This window comes from Emydura macquarii, unplaced genomic scaffold (assembly GCF_026122565.2).
Source record: "Emydura macquarii macquarii isolate MOO-44397 ecotype Brisbane River unplaced genomic scaffold, CSIRO-AGI_Emac_v2 contig_2321, whole genome shotgun sequence".
Taxonomy (NCBI): Eukaryota; Metazoa; Chordata; order Testudines; family Chelidae; genus Emydura; species Emydura macquarii.
Genome location: NW_027132458.1, coordinates 259,625 through 279,315, shown reverse-complemented (window position 1 = coordinate 279,315; position 19,691 = coordinate 259,625). Strand labels below are relative to the sequence as shown.

General features: G+C 37.9%; 1 protein-coding gene across 7 annotated transcripts in view; it reads left to right on the top strand.

Moving 5' to 3' along the window:
* ULK4 (unc-51 like kinase 4) overlaps positions 1–19,691 on the top strand; it is a 358,194-nt gene that overhangs the window by 100,719 nt on the left and 237,784 nt on the right. For all 7 annotated transcript variants that reach the window (XM_067560838.1, XM_067560836.1, XM_067560835.1 and 4 more), the window contains 2 exons: positions 3,946–4,128; positions 10,816–10,943. In XM_067560838.1, coding sequence (XP_067416939.1) covers positions 3,946–4,128; positions 10,816–10,943 — 311 coding nt within the window. The remainder of the gene's footprint in view (positions 1–3,945; positions 4,129–10,815; positions 10,944–19,691) is intronic.

The following is a 19,691-nucleotide window of genomic DNA, read 5'->3' as shown; positions in this document are numbered from 1 at the left end:
TAAAGGTATTGCCCAAAATTTTCACCCTTGTTGGGTGGGAAGAACAGCTGGAAGAACGGACGAAAACTACATTAGCAGCCACTATATTTGGTGTTAAATTGCTTTTTATTGTGATGGTTTGGAATTTGAGGGTCTTGTTGGATTCCCAGCTGTTTCCAGATACTAGTGTCACTAATATGGTGGGGGTGCAATTAGAGAAATGTAGCAACGAGTTAATAAAAGATATGAGAGATCACTAAAAATAAGCCAACATGGCACAAAAAATATTGTCCTTTTAAAAAACACACACACATACACACCTTGAAGGCATACTTGACATTTGCCTTTTTTACACATATGTGGTGAACTTGCTAGGATGACAAAAAAATGCCTCCAGAAGTGCTGTGAACTTGTGGAAAGTTATGGCTGCTGGTGTTTTGGATGGGATTTTACACTTATACTTTCCAGGGCTCAATATTGTTTTTGGTGGACTATGCCAGATATTACCACTGATTGCCACTGGTTTTGTGCAGTCCAGGTCCAAAATTGTGAAACCCCACGAGGGGGTTGGGTCTCAGAGCGCAGGCTCCAGCCTGAGCCTGAATGTCTACTCTGCAATTTTTAGCCGTGCAGCCCTGAGAACTGCTAGCCTGAGTCAGTTGACCTAGGCTCTGAGACTCATAGACTTTAAAGTCAGAAGGGACCATTATCATCATCTATTCTGATCTCCTGCACAACATGGTGTGTCAGGTTTTTTTTAATTGTAGTGTAGATGTAGCTATTGTACAGTCTAATCCAAAAGGGCATTAGTTGTGTAGCAAGGCTTCCATCAATCCACTGCAACCCCAACATAGCTCACAAAATCGACAAATGTACCATGCTCTTCCTAATTTTATTAAACATAACAAATTTTGACATAATGGAGATAGTTTGAATTATGAATTACTATGAATGACAATTGATAGTCATTGGGCCAGGAAAAGAATAAGAATGATTTCATGGCCTTGTGTTAAGGACACTTATCTAGAATGTGGGAGACCCAACTTCAAGTCTGTTTCAATGACTATTTATTAAAAAATGGAACAACTTCAACAGGGGAGAAATCCCCATACCAGAATATCCCATAGTTCAGTGGCTGTGATACTGTCCTGCAACATGGAAGATGCAAGTTCAAATTCCTTCTCCTCAAAGGCACAGGGGGAATTAAACCTAGGTGTCACACATTTCACAAGAGTACCCTAACCACTCAGCTAAACCTTATAAAGGGAGGTCCTTCCCTGCTGTACCCCCAGAAAGTTTTGTGAATGTATTCCTCCTTTGCTTTTGTCAAAGTGTCAAAAAACAAAATTTTGAGTTAGGTTGAAATGAAATATTTCATTTTGCTGATGCTTGAAAAAATTAGATTTTTCAGTTGGGCCAGAAATATTTGGCAAAGCTAACATGAATTTGAAAATCATTTCATGTCAACTGAAGTTGCATTTTTCAGTGAATAGTCTTGACCCAAGATTTGTGAATCTAACCCATGTCCTTCTTATCTGTGAAAGAGGGCTTGTCTACACGAACATTTAGTGAGTAGCTAGCTGGGGTATAAATCTACGTCACACTAGGCTGCTGCACATGAACTGTCTGTGTGGACTCTACTGACATGTACTAAGAGTTCTTTGATGCAGTGTTTAAAATACAAAGAGAGAGAGAGAGAGTTTTGCGTTTTCTATGGTGGGAAGAACCAGTTACATACAGCATAAACCACTTAAATGGGGACTAAAAACTTGACAAAGCTCAGCTGACTCATCTTATTTGATTTTTTAATTTTTTTTCTGAATGATGGACTCTGCAGAATCTGTTTTAAAAGAGAAATGGCTATAGAGAGTGAATGAAAAGAGCAGGAATTGGTAAGGCTGCATTTCTCTGGAGAGGGCAAGGAAGTAGGAACACTGAGTAGTTGAATAGGGTCAGTAAAATATCCATTCAGTTCTACTGATAAATAACCCATATTCAGCTTAAATAGACTCCACTGTATTTCTAAGCACCAAGCAAATACTTTTAGTTTTTCTGTCCTGGAATTATAAGAAAAATGGCAATTGGCCCAAATTTAGAACACCAGATTTAAAATGCTAGTCAAACATTATTTAGTATAAAACAGCATAAATTTGTATTTACTGTCTAGTGCCTTAGTTATATTTTTCTCAGGCAAGTTACTTTATTATTATAGTTCTGGGAGGATATTAAATCTTCATCATTCTGGACTGAACAGGACTTTCAAGATCCTGAAACTAAATCAGTCTTGCAAATTTTCTCTTATTAGACTTGGTCTCTGAAGCTCTGCCCGGAGATTATGCATACTTTAGATTTAGAAATTACCCAAATTTAAGGAGTTTTAGGTTCAGAGAACGTCCTCCTAGTTGCTTGGAATACTGATAAATCATATTTTTTGCAGTGTCAATCAGCCAACATTATCCAGTATGAAATCTAAAACCCCATCAATGTTTTTCAAAATGGAAAGTCTACAAAGTTTACAAACATTCTAAGAAGTTAGGCAAATATTGTCTGGCCTTGACCAATGTGTTTAGACATATTCCAGTGAACCCTTTCTTTAGAAAGTTTTGCCAATCTAATTGGATAGGGATTTTGTATCAAGAGAAAGTTGTGTTTTGCTCTACCCGCTGCTCCAAAAATCTTAGCAATGCTAATGAGACCAATTGTGTGTGTCTGTGTTAAACTCACTGTGGGGAGAATTGTTTGTTTATTTTAACTTTCTGATTATGGCATGATTTCTTGAGATTCTTTTCTTCCATTTAAAATGTACCTTTCTTCAGTTTTGACCTTGAGATTTTTTTTAAAACCTACCAGATCTCTCTCTTGGTTTTACAGAAAATAGATTTACTTTAGTGCACTGTATATTTGATTGATTAAAATATTGAAATTCCACCGTTTAAAGCTTTTCAAATACAAATGACTTTTATTTTTGTTTCAAATACTGTAGATCAGTGGTTTTCAACATGTGGTCCATGGACCCCTAGGAGTTCACAGACTGTCTAAGATTTCCAAAGGAGACCGTACCTCCATTTGAAATTTTTTAGGGGTCTGCAAATGAAAAAAGGTCTACTGTTGTAGATATGTTTCATACAATTGGATAATGCAAAACTTATGCATTCCTTTATCTTTCTTTTGCTATTATCTTGTCATCACTTCTTTATGTAAAGTTATATTTCCTTTTATTGTCAGTTTCTCTCAATTTGGTCAGATACCTAGGTCAAAACTTATTATTTGGTTTACCTGTGCGGATTGGAAATAAGAACATTGCTCTTCCTTCTCCTCTCCTGGAGTATTTCAATGGTCAAAAAAGTTAGATTTGATATGAAAGTGGGGAGTGATTTGATGTCTTTTGTGATTGTTTTTATTTGTAAACATTAGTTTTATATTCTATATGAACCCTTACTCTAAAGAAATGGGAGTTGTTTTTCTTGTTCCTTTATAGGCTTAATCACTTATATGATATGTTTCATCTTTAGTTTCCTTTTTCCTTAATGAAAACAACAAAATATTATTTCTAATTATAATAAAGACATTCATTGTTAATCTATATAGTTTAATCGGGATATTCATCATAGTGTGGAAGGATTAAGCAAAATTAATGTATCTATCGCAGACAACCAAATTACAATAAACTAGCCATTTCATATTATGATGTTGTACCTTAGTGGAGTTTATCCTAAGAGTTTACAAGGAATAATATTTACACTAGCAAAGTGCTTGATTAAAGTTATTCTTTCAAATGTATAGAGCAACTTGCAGAGTGAGTGTATGTATGGGGAAAATTAAACCACATGGATTCATGACATTCATCTGCTCCTAAAAACAATTGAAAAGCTGTTGCTGTTCATTGATTTTCTTTATTATATTAACTGTTTTATTATTAAAATGAAAATAGCACTACTTAATGGGAATATTTTCTTATTTATATAGGCTTTGTGCAGAATTACTCGTCATTCACCCAGTGCTTTCCAGAGTGTCATTGAAAAGGTGGGGTTAATGGCTGTTGTAAACTCATTGGCAACTGGAATATGCAAAGTTCAACAGTATATGCTGACCATGTTTGCTTCTATGTTGTCATGTGGGATTCATCTTCAGAGACTGATACAAGAAAAGGTTTGATTTAAACTTTTTATACTATTATTCTTGATTCTATGATTCTGCCTTGCAGATGCCATTTTAGTATATCAAAAACTTTTCCTGATTCTTCATAGACTGTGAAAAGTCATATGACAACTCATCAACCTTTTTTTTTTTTTTGTTCACCCTTAATATTCACCTTATTTTGTAGTGGAGATCAATAACAGCTCATGTTATTGAAACACATTCCTACAGTACCCAAAAAGCTGAAAAAATTGAAATAGCAAATGAGAGTTCTGTACTGGATGAGGCCACTGGTCTTTCAGGTCTGAAGTCCTGCTTCCAAAAGAGTGTAATACCTGATGCTTCAGAGAAGTATGAACTCCCTTCCCCGTGTAGTGTTAGCCACTAATGCAATGTGTAACATGGGAAGTAGGGGGAAGGATGTGGGGACAACAAATTCCCTCCTGGTCCTTGTAGTTGTTCATCTTAAATTCTGAAGTAATTAATCTGTTTTACAGTTATTTTTGCGTACATAATTACAAATATTACAATACTTCAGTATTTTTATTTTGCATCTTTATTTTGTATAAGATCTTTTGTTGATACTATATCCCAAAACACAATAGAGTTACCACGTTAAATAAAAAAAGAGAGACGTTGAAGGACACAGACAAAGTTAAGGCTTGAAACTGGACAGTCAAAGTTTTTCAAAAGGGAATCTTTCACCCCTATGGTCTACCTGGTCTTTACGGAATAAGTCTCTTTCTCTTGATATGGTAGTTACCTTACCATGGCTGGAACATCTGCATCTGCTTAAATGAGCTGTACAAGTATTTTTTTGTTTTCTTCTGCTTATAAAACATCTGCTTGTTGGCTCTTTTAAGTATACTAAACGTTTCCCATTCCTTCTGCATAGACTTTTACATAATGATGACTCTTTTCCATTTTTATCAATTTGTTGTTGTTAAACATTTGTATGTAGCTCCATAGATTTGCATGACTCTGTACAGTGAGACTCAAGATATGCACCTTTCCTTGAGGAGTTTATAGTCTGCATGTAGTTATCAGCCACCATTTTGCACCTGATGAATTCAGAACTCCTAAAGAACTTTACTAGAATGTGGTGCATCTTGCTTTAATAAAGAAGATCACTTGAACAGACACAATATTGTCTTTTGGGACTAGATACTTAAGTAGAGAAAATTACTACCAGCTATCAACATAATGGAGCATATAATTAAAACAAAACAAAACAAAAAATGTAAATTAATGAAGCACAGAAGTTGATACGCTTTTTTCCCAAATCTCAAGAGGTGGGACTGATCTGTAACTGAGTTGCTGCTTCAGCTAAAATTCAATGCATTCAGAAGGCTCTTTCTTGCCTGGCCATCAACTGGTAATGGCCCTAAGGAAAAAACAATGAGAAATGCATGAGGACAGCTACTTTGACATAGTACTGTTAGATATTTAAAAGAGAAAATGAGTGTAGTGATTGAAGCTAAAATTGTACTTGGATTCTGCTATCCTTATAGGACCTTAGGCCAATTTGTATTGTAGGTAAAATGTCTTGCTGAAATAATCATTTTATTAACTTAGTCAGTTTTTTAACAGTGTCACAGGTCCTGATAAATGGCTGTAATTTAACTTCTAGAATATGTGATTAAAAGCTACTTATTTTGAACAGCCATTCATTCCACACTGCATAAAACAAAAGGCATTCACCTCCACTCCTAGTGAATAAATATTTCCACATCAGTAAGAAAAGAGAATAAAAAATATAGGTTTTCATATAATTCTTTTGTAAAATACATTTCAGATTGATACTGCATCTGTTTAAAAAATAATTTACTCGAGAGAGTCTTAATTTTGCTTGCAAATTTTTGTTTCCTGTGAAAATTATACTCTCCTTGACCCTGTCTCCTGTCCATCTTTCCCAACATGGAGTCTGCTCCCTTTTTAAAGTCCCTTCCATTTTCTTAAACCTGTCTTATCAGAATATACAGTATATTAATTGAACACATGTTGATTGTCCTGAAGCTTTCCACGGGTTCAAGAAAAATAGCATCAACAGATAGCAAACGGCGATATAATGCCATGCTTTCTTCCTGGGCACATACCATGAGCAATGCTCTAAAGATTCAGATAAAGCATGAAACCTAAAACAATAAAAGTAACGAGGGTGATATCCAATAGTAAAGAATTTCATGTTTTATAGAAGGTATATCTCACTAAGTGTTCTCCTTTTTGATGCTGTGGTTCTTTTGAAAACAGCCTGTTCTTTTTTGGGGTATGTGTCAGTGTGGATCCCACTCTAGATACAGATGTGTCCCATATGCTTGAGACTGGATTTTTTTGAATAACAGTTTCCACTGGGCTGCCTATGTGCCCTCTGCATCCTTGTGCTCCTGTATGAGGGCATAAAGATTGCAACTCTCACTCAGTTCCTTTTTACCACCCTTGGCAGCAAGATGGAACAAGGTGTCCGATCCACTAGGCTTTATCTTTAGCTAGATTTCTCAAAAGCTTCTCCAAACCTTCTGAAATTTCTCAAAACTATCTATATTATTTTATTTTTACTACCCTTGTCTGTTGTAGTGCTTGTCGAACCGAAAGCTGCTTGCAGAGAGTCTGCTTGTAGAGAGTCTTGGAATGGCAGACTCAAAACCTGCAGGCTTCAAGCCTTGTTTGTTTTGCAACGAGCTAAATCCATGGAAGAACTGGCACAGCAGATGCCTGTTCTGCTTGGAAAAGTCTTATATCTGAAGCAGGTGTTTTGTCTATCTCTCCTTCGCTGTAAGAATCCACAAATCAAAGGAGGCGAGCCTGAAGGTCCATCTTCTAGAGTAACCTATGAGAATGTCATCAGATCCAGAAGAGCTGACTTCAAAGACTCATTTCATGTTCAAGCCTGTATCTTTGAGCATTCCATCTATTGTGCAGGCAACTCTGGAAAGAAAGGAGCACCATAGCCCGACCCATCGCTGGCATCAATGTCAACGTCAGCACTGTTATTGACCCTAGCACCAAAGCCATCAAAAGCTCTGATGTTTAAGCTGACTCCTCAGACATCAAAGCAGGGTGCTGAAAGGGGCTGCCCTGAGCACTAGAGCAGGAGTTCGGGAGGGAGCTCAGGGGACACAGGAGGATGTTGGGATATAAGCCAGCCAAGATACGTATGGTGTTGAAGACGGGTGAAAAAGAGAAGACTGAGCTGCAACAGGCTCCATCTGTAATGGAAATACCCCCAGCAATATCAACTCTGACACCGATAGTGCAAACTTAGGGCCACACTCTGCACTGAGATATGTACCTGCGCTGATACCACCCTACCGAATGGCGCTGCCTATGAAAGAGGTTTATTCCTCATCATCATCCCTAAGACCTATCTTTCTGCCTGTGTTGAGCAGAGACCTGTCATCACTAAGGTCTAAAAGCCATGTTGCCATTCTTTACAGACCTCAACCGACTGTGCACCAAGATTGGCACTCTCTGGTCAGCAACCTGTCATCCTGCTGTACTCATATGGAATGCCACTGTACCTTCTACCAGGACCCACCCTCTTGCACCTCTAGGATTTGGTCCGTGCCTTAGTGGATGAGGAGGAGGTGCCCCTCTCCTGCAACTTCTATAGTGAGACATCAGTTGCTAGATACAGAGAGAGAATGGAATCCGGAGGCCAAATGACCCCTATTCCTTCCTAAAGACATATCTTCATAATCCTCAGTGAAAGTGGTACCCTTTGCATTGATACTGGCACCAGACAATTTCAAGGCCTTTCAAGAGCTCCTGGTGCAGATTGAGGATGCTTTGGAGACTGAGACTTCAGTCATCTCCAAGAAGTTTCAGTAATTATTTGCCATTTTGTCAGCTGCTGGTCCCACAAGGATTGCCCTCTGTATAAATGAAGGCATCCTGGACCCAAAGAGCCTTGTAGCACACAGTAGTAAAACGTTTAAAAAATAATACCTGCTACCCCTTAGGGTTTCAAATACAGTTACTCCCATTATAGCCCTAGCTCCCTAGAGGTTTTGATTGTTCAGGAGAAGTTGAGCTTCTCCAAAAACATGCTTAAGGACAAAGACCCCCAATGCTTATGCCTTTCTTCCAAGCAGATCTCATTGGCCTTACTCCAATTGAGGATGGCCAACTGCCAGCCATTGCAAGTGAAATATGGCTTTTTGGGATAGGAAAACCATAAAAATGTAGGGCTGGAAGGAATCTCAGCAGGTCATCTTGTCAGTCCCTGCACACTGAGGCTTAATGTGTTTTTTTCTTACAGTTCATGGTGTCTCCATTCAGGCCATTAGTGGAAAGCTCATTATATCATCTCACTATCAAGACAGTCTTGGTCTTCGGTATCATGTCAGCATAAAGTCAGTAAGTTACAAGCTCTTAAGACTGGATCACCAATTATGTCATTTTATAGGATCAATATGGTGATGAAATGGCACCCTAAATTTATCCCTTAGGTGATCTCAGAATTCTATCTGAATCAGTCTCTTACTTTATCAGTCTTTTTCCCAAAGCTGCATTTGTCACTGGGTGAAAAAAAAAGCTTCATATTGTGTCTAGGGACCCACTTTGACATCAACAGAAACAAACATTTCTCTCCATGTCTTTGTGGCCCTATCTGGTGCATCAAAAGGTCAAGCCAACTTGTCCCAGAGAAACTTGAAGTGGATTATGTAATGCATTTCCACCTGCTATCAGTTGGCTGGCAAACTTTCCCCTCCTACTGTCAAGGCACACTCCACCAGGGCCAGGCTTTGCCAGTTTCAGAAAAATACCAATCTTTGCAATCTGTAAGGTATCTGTGTGAAATAACCCACTGAGCTTACTAAAACACTATGCACTTGACGTGGCTTCCAGGACAGATGCCAAGTTCAAAAGAGTCCATCTTTGACTGTTACCACTGAGACTTCTCACTCTAACCATTTGGGAGGCAATACTTCTTGCCAGCCACTTTTAGTGGGATCTACACTGACTCATACTTGAAGAAAATACTTACTCTAAGTCACTGTGGTTCTTTGAGATGATATAGCTCCCATGACCCACCCTCTATCCCTGCTTTTTGCAGTCCTCCGCTATACTAGCTTTGAATTGTGAGGGAACTGAGAGAAGGTTGTAGCTGTCCCACCATTTATGCCTTTGTACAGGAGTTTGAGGAGGCAGAGGGCATGTATATGGCTTAAGAGGTTCAGTTTGCAGACTTGGAAGTCATTTGAACCAATAGCAAAATTTCCTACAAACCAGGACTTCAACTTTTGTATCCATAAAATATCTGCTGCAAAAATAAAACCAAATAAAAAAAACCCCTAGTCTTAAAGAAAGGAAAAGTTTTACTGAACTTTGCTTTGGTGACCACTCCTCTTTCTACTGGATATCTAAACTCTAAGCTTTCTCTTCCATGCTTGGGAACTGATGTGCCTGGATAGGCAGTTCTGCAAGCATACTGTGAAATGTTCATGAATCTCTTTTCAATACAGGGTTCTATACAAATCCCAGTCCTAAAAAGCAATACTAATAAGTTGAAGGGCACAGGTATATTGTTTCCTTCCCTCCTTCCCCTCATTATTCTTAGGATCCATGGATTTTTGTAAGTTATTTATGCAGTTTGGATGGCTGCACATGTGACTCTTTATGCTTGTTTGAGCTTCCTGTATAACTCACCTGTGTACAACTTTAGTGTAGTTGTAACTCCCCCCACAAACTGGTCAAGGAAATTTACAGTGATCTTTTGGGAGTTCTGATAACTCAGAAAATTCCATCTCTTGTAATAGGTACGTCAGTGGGTGCATCCAAATGGGGAAAGAGTGCCCCCACTAACCCAATCGTTAGCTTTATGCACTCTGGAAACTGAAGGAGGTCAGATGCCATATAAGCATTGTGGAATTTAAGGCTGGCCTTCAGAGACTTTATTCTCTCATGCTAAAATCATTATTCATTTTCAAACAGTACAGGTGCTTTGTACTGTCTCATCTGTCAGGGGGAATCTCAGTTTCTTGTCCTGGGAGGCAGGTTGTACGTGGGAATAGTGTTTTCAGAATGAAGTGCTCCCACCAAGAGTTTATATAGTAATGGACACAAATGGCTTAGGAGTAATATAAAGGGCCATAGGGAGCATTGTAGCAAACTCCACCATCACCAAATGGAGCTGTCTTCTGGAGATGGACTTACTTAAAATCTGGAACAACATGGGCTCTTTACAATCTTCCAAGTCACATGGAAAGTAGTATGTAAACTACTAAATTTCAGAGTATTAGGAGAAAAGACAAGTATGTATTTTTGCAATTTTTAAAATGACAACTTTCTTTTAAAAAAAACTATGGTGTTAAGATGTCCTTTCTTTTGCCTTTTGTTAGGATGAAATAATTTTAACTACGGGCTTCTACGTGTCTTAAATAACTTATTATGTCCTGTTTTGGGTCTAACACAGTAGAAAATGTCTCTTAACCTTGGCCCTTGGAAGGCTGCATATACCAGCTCTGCAGTCGGCCTATCTGTCTAGGACAAAACTCCTTTATTCAACAGTATCATGTGAGATTTTGGACTGTAATTTAATGTTATGAAAATGATTTAACTAACATTGAATCCAAACATAATTTACATCTTTATTGTGCCAGAATGATATAAAATGTGTATATGCTGATGGACAAAGTTATTTATCTACTTTGTTTTTTAAGAAACAATATTTGTGTGTTTGTTTTTATTCCCATTCAGGATTTTGTGACTACAATTATCCGTTTATTTGAAAGTCCATCAACTTCCATTCGAGCAAAAGCCTTTCTGGTTCTGTTACAGGTTTTAATTAATAACAGAGAGATGTTACTGCTCAGTTGCCAAGCCAGGTAAGGTGATAATGGAGAATATAATTAGACATGTAGTGTGTATTTCTAAAGTTAGCTTTGTAAACTTTGTCAATAAATACTATAGTATTTTCTGAGTCATTGTTTCAAGACCAACTGATTTGCTGTTTAAGATTAATCGGATATCATAAGAGTTCCCAAAAATGGTAGTGACTACTATAATGAAGAGCCTGATTGTGTTTGGTCCCCATATATTGGCCAATCACAATTGAAAGTTTCGTGGTCACTACGGAGGGCCTCTGATCCCATTGTTTCCTATCCCTTTGGAATAATTTCTGCTTCCAACTGGGACTATCAATGGCCATTACTGGTGGAGACACCCCTCAGAGTTCCTGCTGTGACGGTGTAGCTTCAAACCATGTCCAATGCTTGATAGGCACAAAATGGTGGTGTGTGTGTATGGAATATTCCAACAAACCATTTTGTTGATAAGAAAGGGAAGAGAGATATTTCTTTCAACACTTCCTTGCTGATTTTATCAATTTCATCCATTATTTTACAATGTGAGATATGACAACCTGTCATTCAAGGCTGTACAAATGGGTAGACCACTCCAAAGCACAGTGAATTTTGAGTTTGTTCTATCTGCTACAGTGATTATCTCCTTGAAAATCATTTGGTTTTTTAACAGGAGTGCAGTAACTTAAATTTCTGTGTATTGTCTTCTGATATCAGAAAGGTCTCCATTTTTGGACTAGGGGGAGTCCTATGTGCCTTCAGATTCTATTAAAATGTGAACTGCTGAAGTCATTTTGGAGGGGATAATGGGGAAAATAAGAAGAGGAAAATCCAATCTGGAATTTTTCCCCTTAGATAGTCACAAGAATCTGAAAACAAAGGGTCATATGCCACTTTCCACCATACATTGTGAAGAAGAGCATAATGTGATATTAAACCCACCAAGTAGCAGCTTGCATTGGATTGGGTTCCATGGCGTTATAGAGTGGGAGAAAGGCAGGATTGGAACTGATAGTAAGAAGGAACAGAGCTGGGAAATGTATTGTCTCCTCTCACTCATGAATCAGTTCTGGACTGTTATTTTTTTAATGACTTAATGATAATTGTATGCTTGTTACAGGATATGAAACTATGTTTAGTTAGAGGAATATTTTACAACAGAAGTCCTGTATAATTGGGTACTACTTGTTTATAAATAATTATTAGCATATTATGTGAGAAAAACTTTGGTAATTTTTGTCTCTGGGTTAAGTTAATAAATTATATTTCAGGTTTTTATTTATAATCCTTTCAAGTGAGCCACTTTTCTGAGGAGAGTGTTGGGACAAGCTACATACATTGTGAATCTTGGTTCTATTCTAATGTTGTTTTCATGTTACTCAAAACAAAATAGATAATCGGCCAATACACCGTATAAACCATGAGGATTACAACAGCTATGTTTTACAGCAGCAGGAAAGACTTTATTGAACTGGCATACAGTTTTTCTTCACTAGTATGATTTTTTTAAACATTATGGTAGCTTTTTAATGAAAAATTTATCCCTTGACAGGATATCTGATTTAAACTAAAACATTTCTCTGGTGCTGACATTGTGAGATAGCTACAGTGGGATGAGAGAGGAGAAATGATCCATTATATGGTGAAGCAGTTACTTTTGTAATATTCTAGACCCTGGGTTCATTTTATTTGACCCAGCATGGATAATGGATGTTCTTTGATGAGTATCAATGGGCATTCATCGGCATATTTCAGTTATTCAAGCGTCTCCTAGATTTGTGGGAAAACCATACAGCTATTTCAGAATGACTAGAAGTATAGTAGCAAGAAATTAATTGGATGACTGTTTTTAAAAATGCCTGAAATACTCAAATTATTTTTTAAAGACTGTTGTTTTGTGAAATTTATAGCAAGTCTAGTAAAAGTGTTAAAATTTGTGTCTCGGTTTCTTCTTTAGTAATATTTTGTTAAAGATAAAATATATGCAGACAAGAAATGCATGTAGAATGCTATATTGCTTCAGACGATAAAATCTGGTGGTAAAAGGCAATTGATACAAGTGAAAGGTTTGGCATGAATTAGTTGAGGCAGGTGATGCAACAGTCTCAGTAGTAACAACCCCAAGGCAACACTGCATACATCTTCACAGTTTCAATATAAATGCTGTTTCTTTTTTAGACAGGGTTTTTATTTTAACCAAGTTATCAAGACTAATATAATGCAGTTTTTTGAGGGTTAGTTGACAAACTTACTAAATCTATAAAATAGTATATGTTAGTATGCTGCACATTAAAAAGACTCCATTAAAAAAGGTGCATTTCTAAATGAATATTTCAAAATTAATTATATCAGGACTGGATAGCTGGAGGTAATTTGACCCAGATTCTGCTATAGAACCTGTTACACAGAGACTTTCTGAAATGTCTTTGAGATCTAAGAAAGAAAAACACTAAATAATATTGTTTAATTATTTCACCTCTAGGTCACTGGTTTCAGTTCAGTCTGAGAATGAGCAAAAGTATCAACACTTAGAATTAATTGATCTCAGTCTGAATGCCAGTGTATAGGTGTCCATATCACAAACCCAAATACCACAGTTGGCACCCATTTAGCCTACCAGAGGGACCAAAGTATTGAATGAGCATGGGAAATTAACTATCCTCCCACCTTCTGAATATTCTTGCCAGAGGAGTGCAGAGCCACTTTGACTGGGAGGTGTGGGAAAGCCTGCTTTGTTACCACTCATACTCTGACAGTCTCTTAAACAAGTAAAGGTCTTTACTCTCCAGGATGATCACCACTAGTACCCTTCAGAAGCACCAAATTTATGTATTTAAATACAAATACGTGTCCATTGCAACATGATTACTATTTCATGTATTAGGTCATTTTATAAATCATTCAAAGTTCTTTTGTACAACAGAATTAGAGGGTTTTTGTCAATGATGATTATAGTAAACATATTTATCATTATGGCACTAAAGTACTCTATACTGTGCAGACCGCTTTGACATTATAATATAGTCTTGTGACAGCTATCTGTCACTTGGTTTATAGTACTCTTTAAAAACATTTTAGCTGCACTGTAATCAGCTATTCTTATAGTGCTATTAGCCTTAGAACATTTTGACTGCTGGAGATTTTAAAATGTATGACAGCAGGGTACTCTAATGACAGTGTAATGGTGTTCTTAATACTTGATATAGAATGAATTGATTTTTATTTTTGCTTGCACTTTTTTCCACAGTGACCTTTTTTCCCCTGTAGCTGTTATTTCCTATTTCTTTCCCTTTGCCATTGTGTTATGTGATGTATGGCCTCTTCCTTGGCTTGCTTTTTGTCTCACTTCACATGAGGGAACATCAAATAAATATGACATAAGTAAAAAGAAATAAGGACTTGATGCCTCCACATCTGCTCTCTGTTTTTAAAGTGTACTATAATATGCTGTAAACACTTCCCAAATTTTCTTCAAACCATTAGATTACTTTAAAATAAAAAGATGATTTCAGACCATTTTGTGAAAATGTTGGTTAGACAGGTGACATAGTCCTAAAGTGAAATGTTTTTTAAAAAAGTGTTAATGTAATCCATTCTTTGGTCTTCTTGGTATATTTATTAGGACTAGGAAGCAATCTGAAAATGAGGAGCTGTTGCACACCCTCTGTTTCTCTACAATCTTCAGCATGTATGTGATGCTTCTGGTGGAGATCATGAGACTTTTTTCATCTGCAGTGTCATTAGCACTGTGTCTTTCTCAATCAACCTTGATTCTCCATTCTCCTTGCTTTTCCAATGCTTAGCTGACACAGGGTCTCGTTCATCCAGCTGAACAGAGTTGGTGTTGTTGGATAGAGAGAAACATTTGAAGAATTGATAGGAGTTATGATTGCTCCCTCCACTGAGGAAGCATTCTCCCATTTGTCTGCTGGAATGGTAATCTCTAAGTTTTATTGGTTCAATTGCTGCTGCTGGATTGCCAGGTAAAGTGCCTTAGGCTGGCCTGGAGATAGCAGCCTCATCACTGCAGTAGTTATTGACCCTATTTACTCCTGCTACCTGTCTGTAGAGTTGGACTTGTGGAAAGATAGCAGGGCATTTTTGATGAAGAGCCGTTGGCTCTAAAAATTGATTTCTCTCACAGGTTGCAAAAGCCCTAGATTTGTGGTGCAAAACATTTCTGGGTCTGTAATCATCAGGTTACTTTAATGGGTGGAAAAGTCAGGGAAAACAATTGGCTTGTTCTCAGTCAATTGTTGGCAATAGTTTTGTTTACATTTTTTGTAATATTAGCTCACGTGTTGTGGGGTGGGGTATATTATTAATTACTATAATAAATTTGCTATAGAGGATTATGATAAAATGAGCTATTTTGTATCATTTTCTAACAATAAGAGAAAATAATTATTTAAGGCCAGAATTAAAGCACCAGCAACCCACTTTCTTTTTTTGTCTCCTCGCTTTTGGAAGCATGGAGGCCAATGCTTCAGTCTTGAATCTTCATATAAAAGCTGTACATCACTCTTTTTTTTTTATCTACTCTGTTGATAAATCGTTTTCCATAAAATAGTATATTGCCTTTAAACATGTAGTTTCATACTGCAACAGAAAAATATCTCTAGTGGACCAACAATGACGATCTGTTATGTAGTTTGGGCTAGACCGGTGATTCCCAAGCTGTGGCCTGGGGGCCAAAAGTGGCCTGCAGGATCTTTCAAAGTGGCCTGCCACTCCCCTCCCATTGGCTGCAGAAGGGAGCCGCAGCCTAAGGATCCAGGCGGTTGCTGCGGGGCTACAAGATCGGTGCAGGCTCGTTGCTGCAGCCAAGGGGATGGGAGATCAGCGCTCCCCTCCCCCTAGGTGTAGCAGGAAGCATGGCAAAGAGCTACGCTTGGGTCCATAGGCCCTGGTGTCCCTGCTGGAGCCAGAGGAAGCCTTCCCCTGGGTCCAGCAGAGAGCAAAGCACTCTGCCTGGATCCCTAGGTGGTGGGTCCCTGCTGGAGCCAGAGGGAGAGGAGCAGTGATCTCCCATCCCCCTGGCTGCAGAAAGGAGCCACTGCCTAGGGACCCAGGTGGAGCTCATGGGGCTACAGGACACATGCGGTTTCCCTGCTGCAGCCAGGGGGACAGGAAATCAGCAATGATGCAGCCTCCTCACTGAACTCCTTTCGTCTGACTGCGGTGCAGAAGTGGGGGGGCTGCTGGTGGAGCAGCCAGGACCCACGATGCATGAGGAGGGGCAGGACTCTAAAAATCAGTGCCTTCTGGTTTGGCCTGCACTTAGCAGGCCACTCACCATGAGTTAGCTGCCAGGCCATGTGCTTCAGTGTGTAGTGATAGTCACTCATCTACACTAGTGCTTTGTCTGTGAGTATGTGACATGCTGTGGGTAATTTGTAGGTGTAAAATAGTGAATGTAAAAATGAGCACAGTAGCATCAAAATGTTTACTTTAATTATGTAGTGATTTGTAGTCCTTAATGGTGTATACATTTTTTATGAGTTGTTAGACTGGTGACCATTTACGATTGTAAAAATGATATTTGTGGCCCTCGAGCCAAAAAGGTTGGGAACCACTGGGGTTGACAAAATTGTAACAGTAATTTAAGAAATGTGGATTGGTTATGACCTGTTAGTTGGCTGCAACTCCTAGTTTAGTGACCATTGTGTGCCATTTTCTCCATAGTTTTCTTGTTAGCATCACTGCACATATGAACCAGTTAGCCTTTTTTTGAAAACAAACAGAATATCAGACATTATCCATTACAGCTGTGGATTGAGAACCCTGATAATTCATTTTTTAAAAAGTTCTCTGTCAACGTGGGTGTTCATTCACGCTTAAATTCTTCATACTGTTATTCTCACTAATAATTCTGATGTCACTCATGCTAACTCACGTTCAAGGCTTTACTGTAACATAGTATAAATAACTAATCCTGACAGTTAATGCATTTGGAATCCTCTATGGATTTTGGATCCCTCTTGAGATTTTCACTAGAAGGATAGGAGACTGGTTATTTGGATTTCTGTAGCTAGATTCTCCCAGAAGATGGTGAATATATTTGTCTGTCTAGTGCTTATGAAGTATGAATCTTAAGATATTCCATTCTGTAGCTAAAATAACAATTACTATTTAATAAATACTAGAGAGAGGAAAAAAAAGATGGTTGTGAAAGAAGCAAGAACTTTACTGGGCAATTTAATAGACCTTATAATCAATGATACCCCTAGCTTATATGTATCTTAATATAAACCACTGTTTAAAGGACATCCAGACAATAATACCTCAAAATCTGAAGCAATAGTACTCTTCCATGAAATAAACACACAAAGTTCTTTTCTGATTTTTGAAAGATTTTTAAGCAGTTAAAGAATGTTCCAGTTTCATCCCCAGCTCCCATGATTAGATTGTAGTTATTATTTTAAGTATCTCTTTGTAATTCAATGATCAATTAAAGTGTTCATTTTAAGTATATCCTACAAATTATGTGAAAAGCATTGCAAGATAGCACTTTTTAAAATTACAGTTCTTGAAAATTGTCTTCTGAATCTGACGAAATTGTCAGAAAAATATTTAATCAACACATCATGGCTATATTACCAAACTTAGCTCCAAGCACAGGGACAACTATTTTTACTCAGGCTACACTATTTCCAGATCTTTAAAAAGGTTCCTATTCTGCAGACTTATGCACATGCGTAACTTTATTCTCCATGAGTTAACTCATTGGTTTCAATAGGATTACTTATAGTGCATGCAGTTAGCATATGCATAAGTATTTCTGGATCAGGGCCAAAGTTAATTTTAGGCCCTTAGTTAGCTTAAGGACCCATGGTTTTGAAGTAAAACAAAAATTAAAAATCGCTTATGGTATAATTGTGACTTAAAACATGCATTTGCTAGATCATTAGAGTTTCTTGATATTATCATGCATGCTGTTCTCATGCATTTAATACAGTGTTAAATTTGGGGCCAAGCATCTGTTTTTTGTGGTGGGTGGGTGGGTGGGTGTGTGTGTGTGTGTGTGTGTGTAAGCATTTTACAAGTTGTTGCTCAATATTTTCAAGAAGTGCATAAATGTTCTCATTGTTTGATCAAGGCTTTCCTCTTTCAGTTGGTGAAAATATCTCTTCACTTTGTAGTCAGTGTCATCATTTTACAAATTAATTACACCTAACTAATTTTCATTAACAGCTAAAATTTGGAGGTGTTCTGGTAGACAAAGTTTAGGTAAAAGCCATTCTTCAGTTAAACACAACCTAAGAAAATACATGCTTTGTATTCTGCTTTGAAATAGCATGGTTATTTTAGAATCATGTCATAAGTGCCAATGTAATTGCTGTATTACTTTTTCTCATAACTCATTACCAAATGAAATAGGGAGGATCATAATATTCCATGTTTAAATATTACAAATGTAAGTATGATGAGTGTAGAATTGCAGCATATTATAATGTAAAAATACTGGATTTTCCTATTGAAAATAATTTGCCTCGATGATGGTAAAATAATTTAAAATTGCTGGTAGATGCAAATTGCTGATGGATGCTCAGTGTTGGTATACTCAGCATATTATAGCAGGGAACATACAGTATGTTAGCTGAAAGTGAAAGTAGTGGAGATGGTCTGAAGAAAGGAAACTGAATATTAAGGATGAAATTCCCCTTTTGCATTGTGCTGTCACAGCCCTATGCACCACTTGTGAACTGCAGGAGTCAGTGACAACAGATACAGAAATCTGGTATTGTTGGCCAGTTGGTCGCAACTGTATACATTTTATACCAGGATAACATCTTAAGTCAAACTGTCCTGATAGCATGAAAAAGGGGAAGGTCCTCAATGTTGCCTCTGTTACCTGCCTTCACTGTTTTCACTGCTCAGATCCCAAACATGACTATCAACATGTCAATAAACCAAACAAAGCCTGGGCTCATTTGTCAACTAAGATTAGTGCGCAAACTGACTGCATAAGTCTTCGAACTCTTCAAAATGCCTATGAAATTATTCTGGGACCATCAGTCTCCATGTTGTCATAGTGCCATAGCCCTAGCTAGCCAACCCAAGAGCCTGTTGCAGGGACCAGGACCACTCAGTGAAAGCCCTCTTCTTTGAGGTCCAGCCTATTGGCTGACTCTTGCAACAGGGCGACCCTGGGGATGTGCACTGCATTCTAGGCCCCACCCCACAATCTCAGACTGGTAAGGCCATCATATCTAAAATCCCACTTAAACCTGATTTTTGAGGATATAATATTAATTGGTGCATAGGCTTTATGCTGACCGTGTGGCACAAAAGTGCATTCACTCAAGTGAAAGGAACATGTAATTCCTATTACTTATAAATACAAGAATAATATCAGAAATACATTTTACAAATCATGATAAAAAAGGTCTTCTTGCATATGTATTGCAAAAAAAATCAGGTGCAACTTCATATGTCCTTATTGGAAAAATAGCTATTTCTCTGGTCCTGGAAAAGTTAGGAGAATATCCTCATTTCCCCGGCTTTACAATCCCTGTGCTTGAGGTTTGTATCTAGGGAAATGGAAATAACTCTGAGAGAACCTGTCAGTGCCACTCCTAATTGGCTGGAGGGTCCCTCAGTGAGTAGTACAAAGCATGTCCTCTAAAAGAGTGAGACAAGGTCTAGGAGTTACTGCCAGACCATCTTAACTGGCAGTGTAGAGAACATACCAGGTCAGAGCACTCCCATTAGGCCACTGTGACTACCCAGTGCAGTAAATGGCTAGCTCTGGGTTTGTTGTATAAAGAT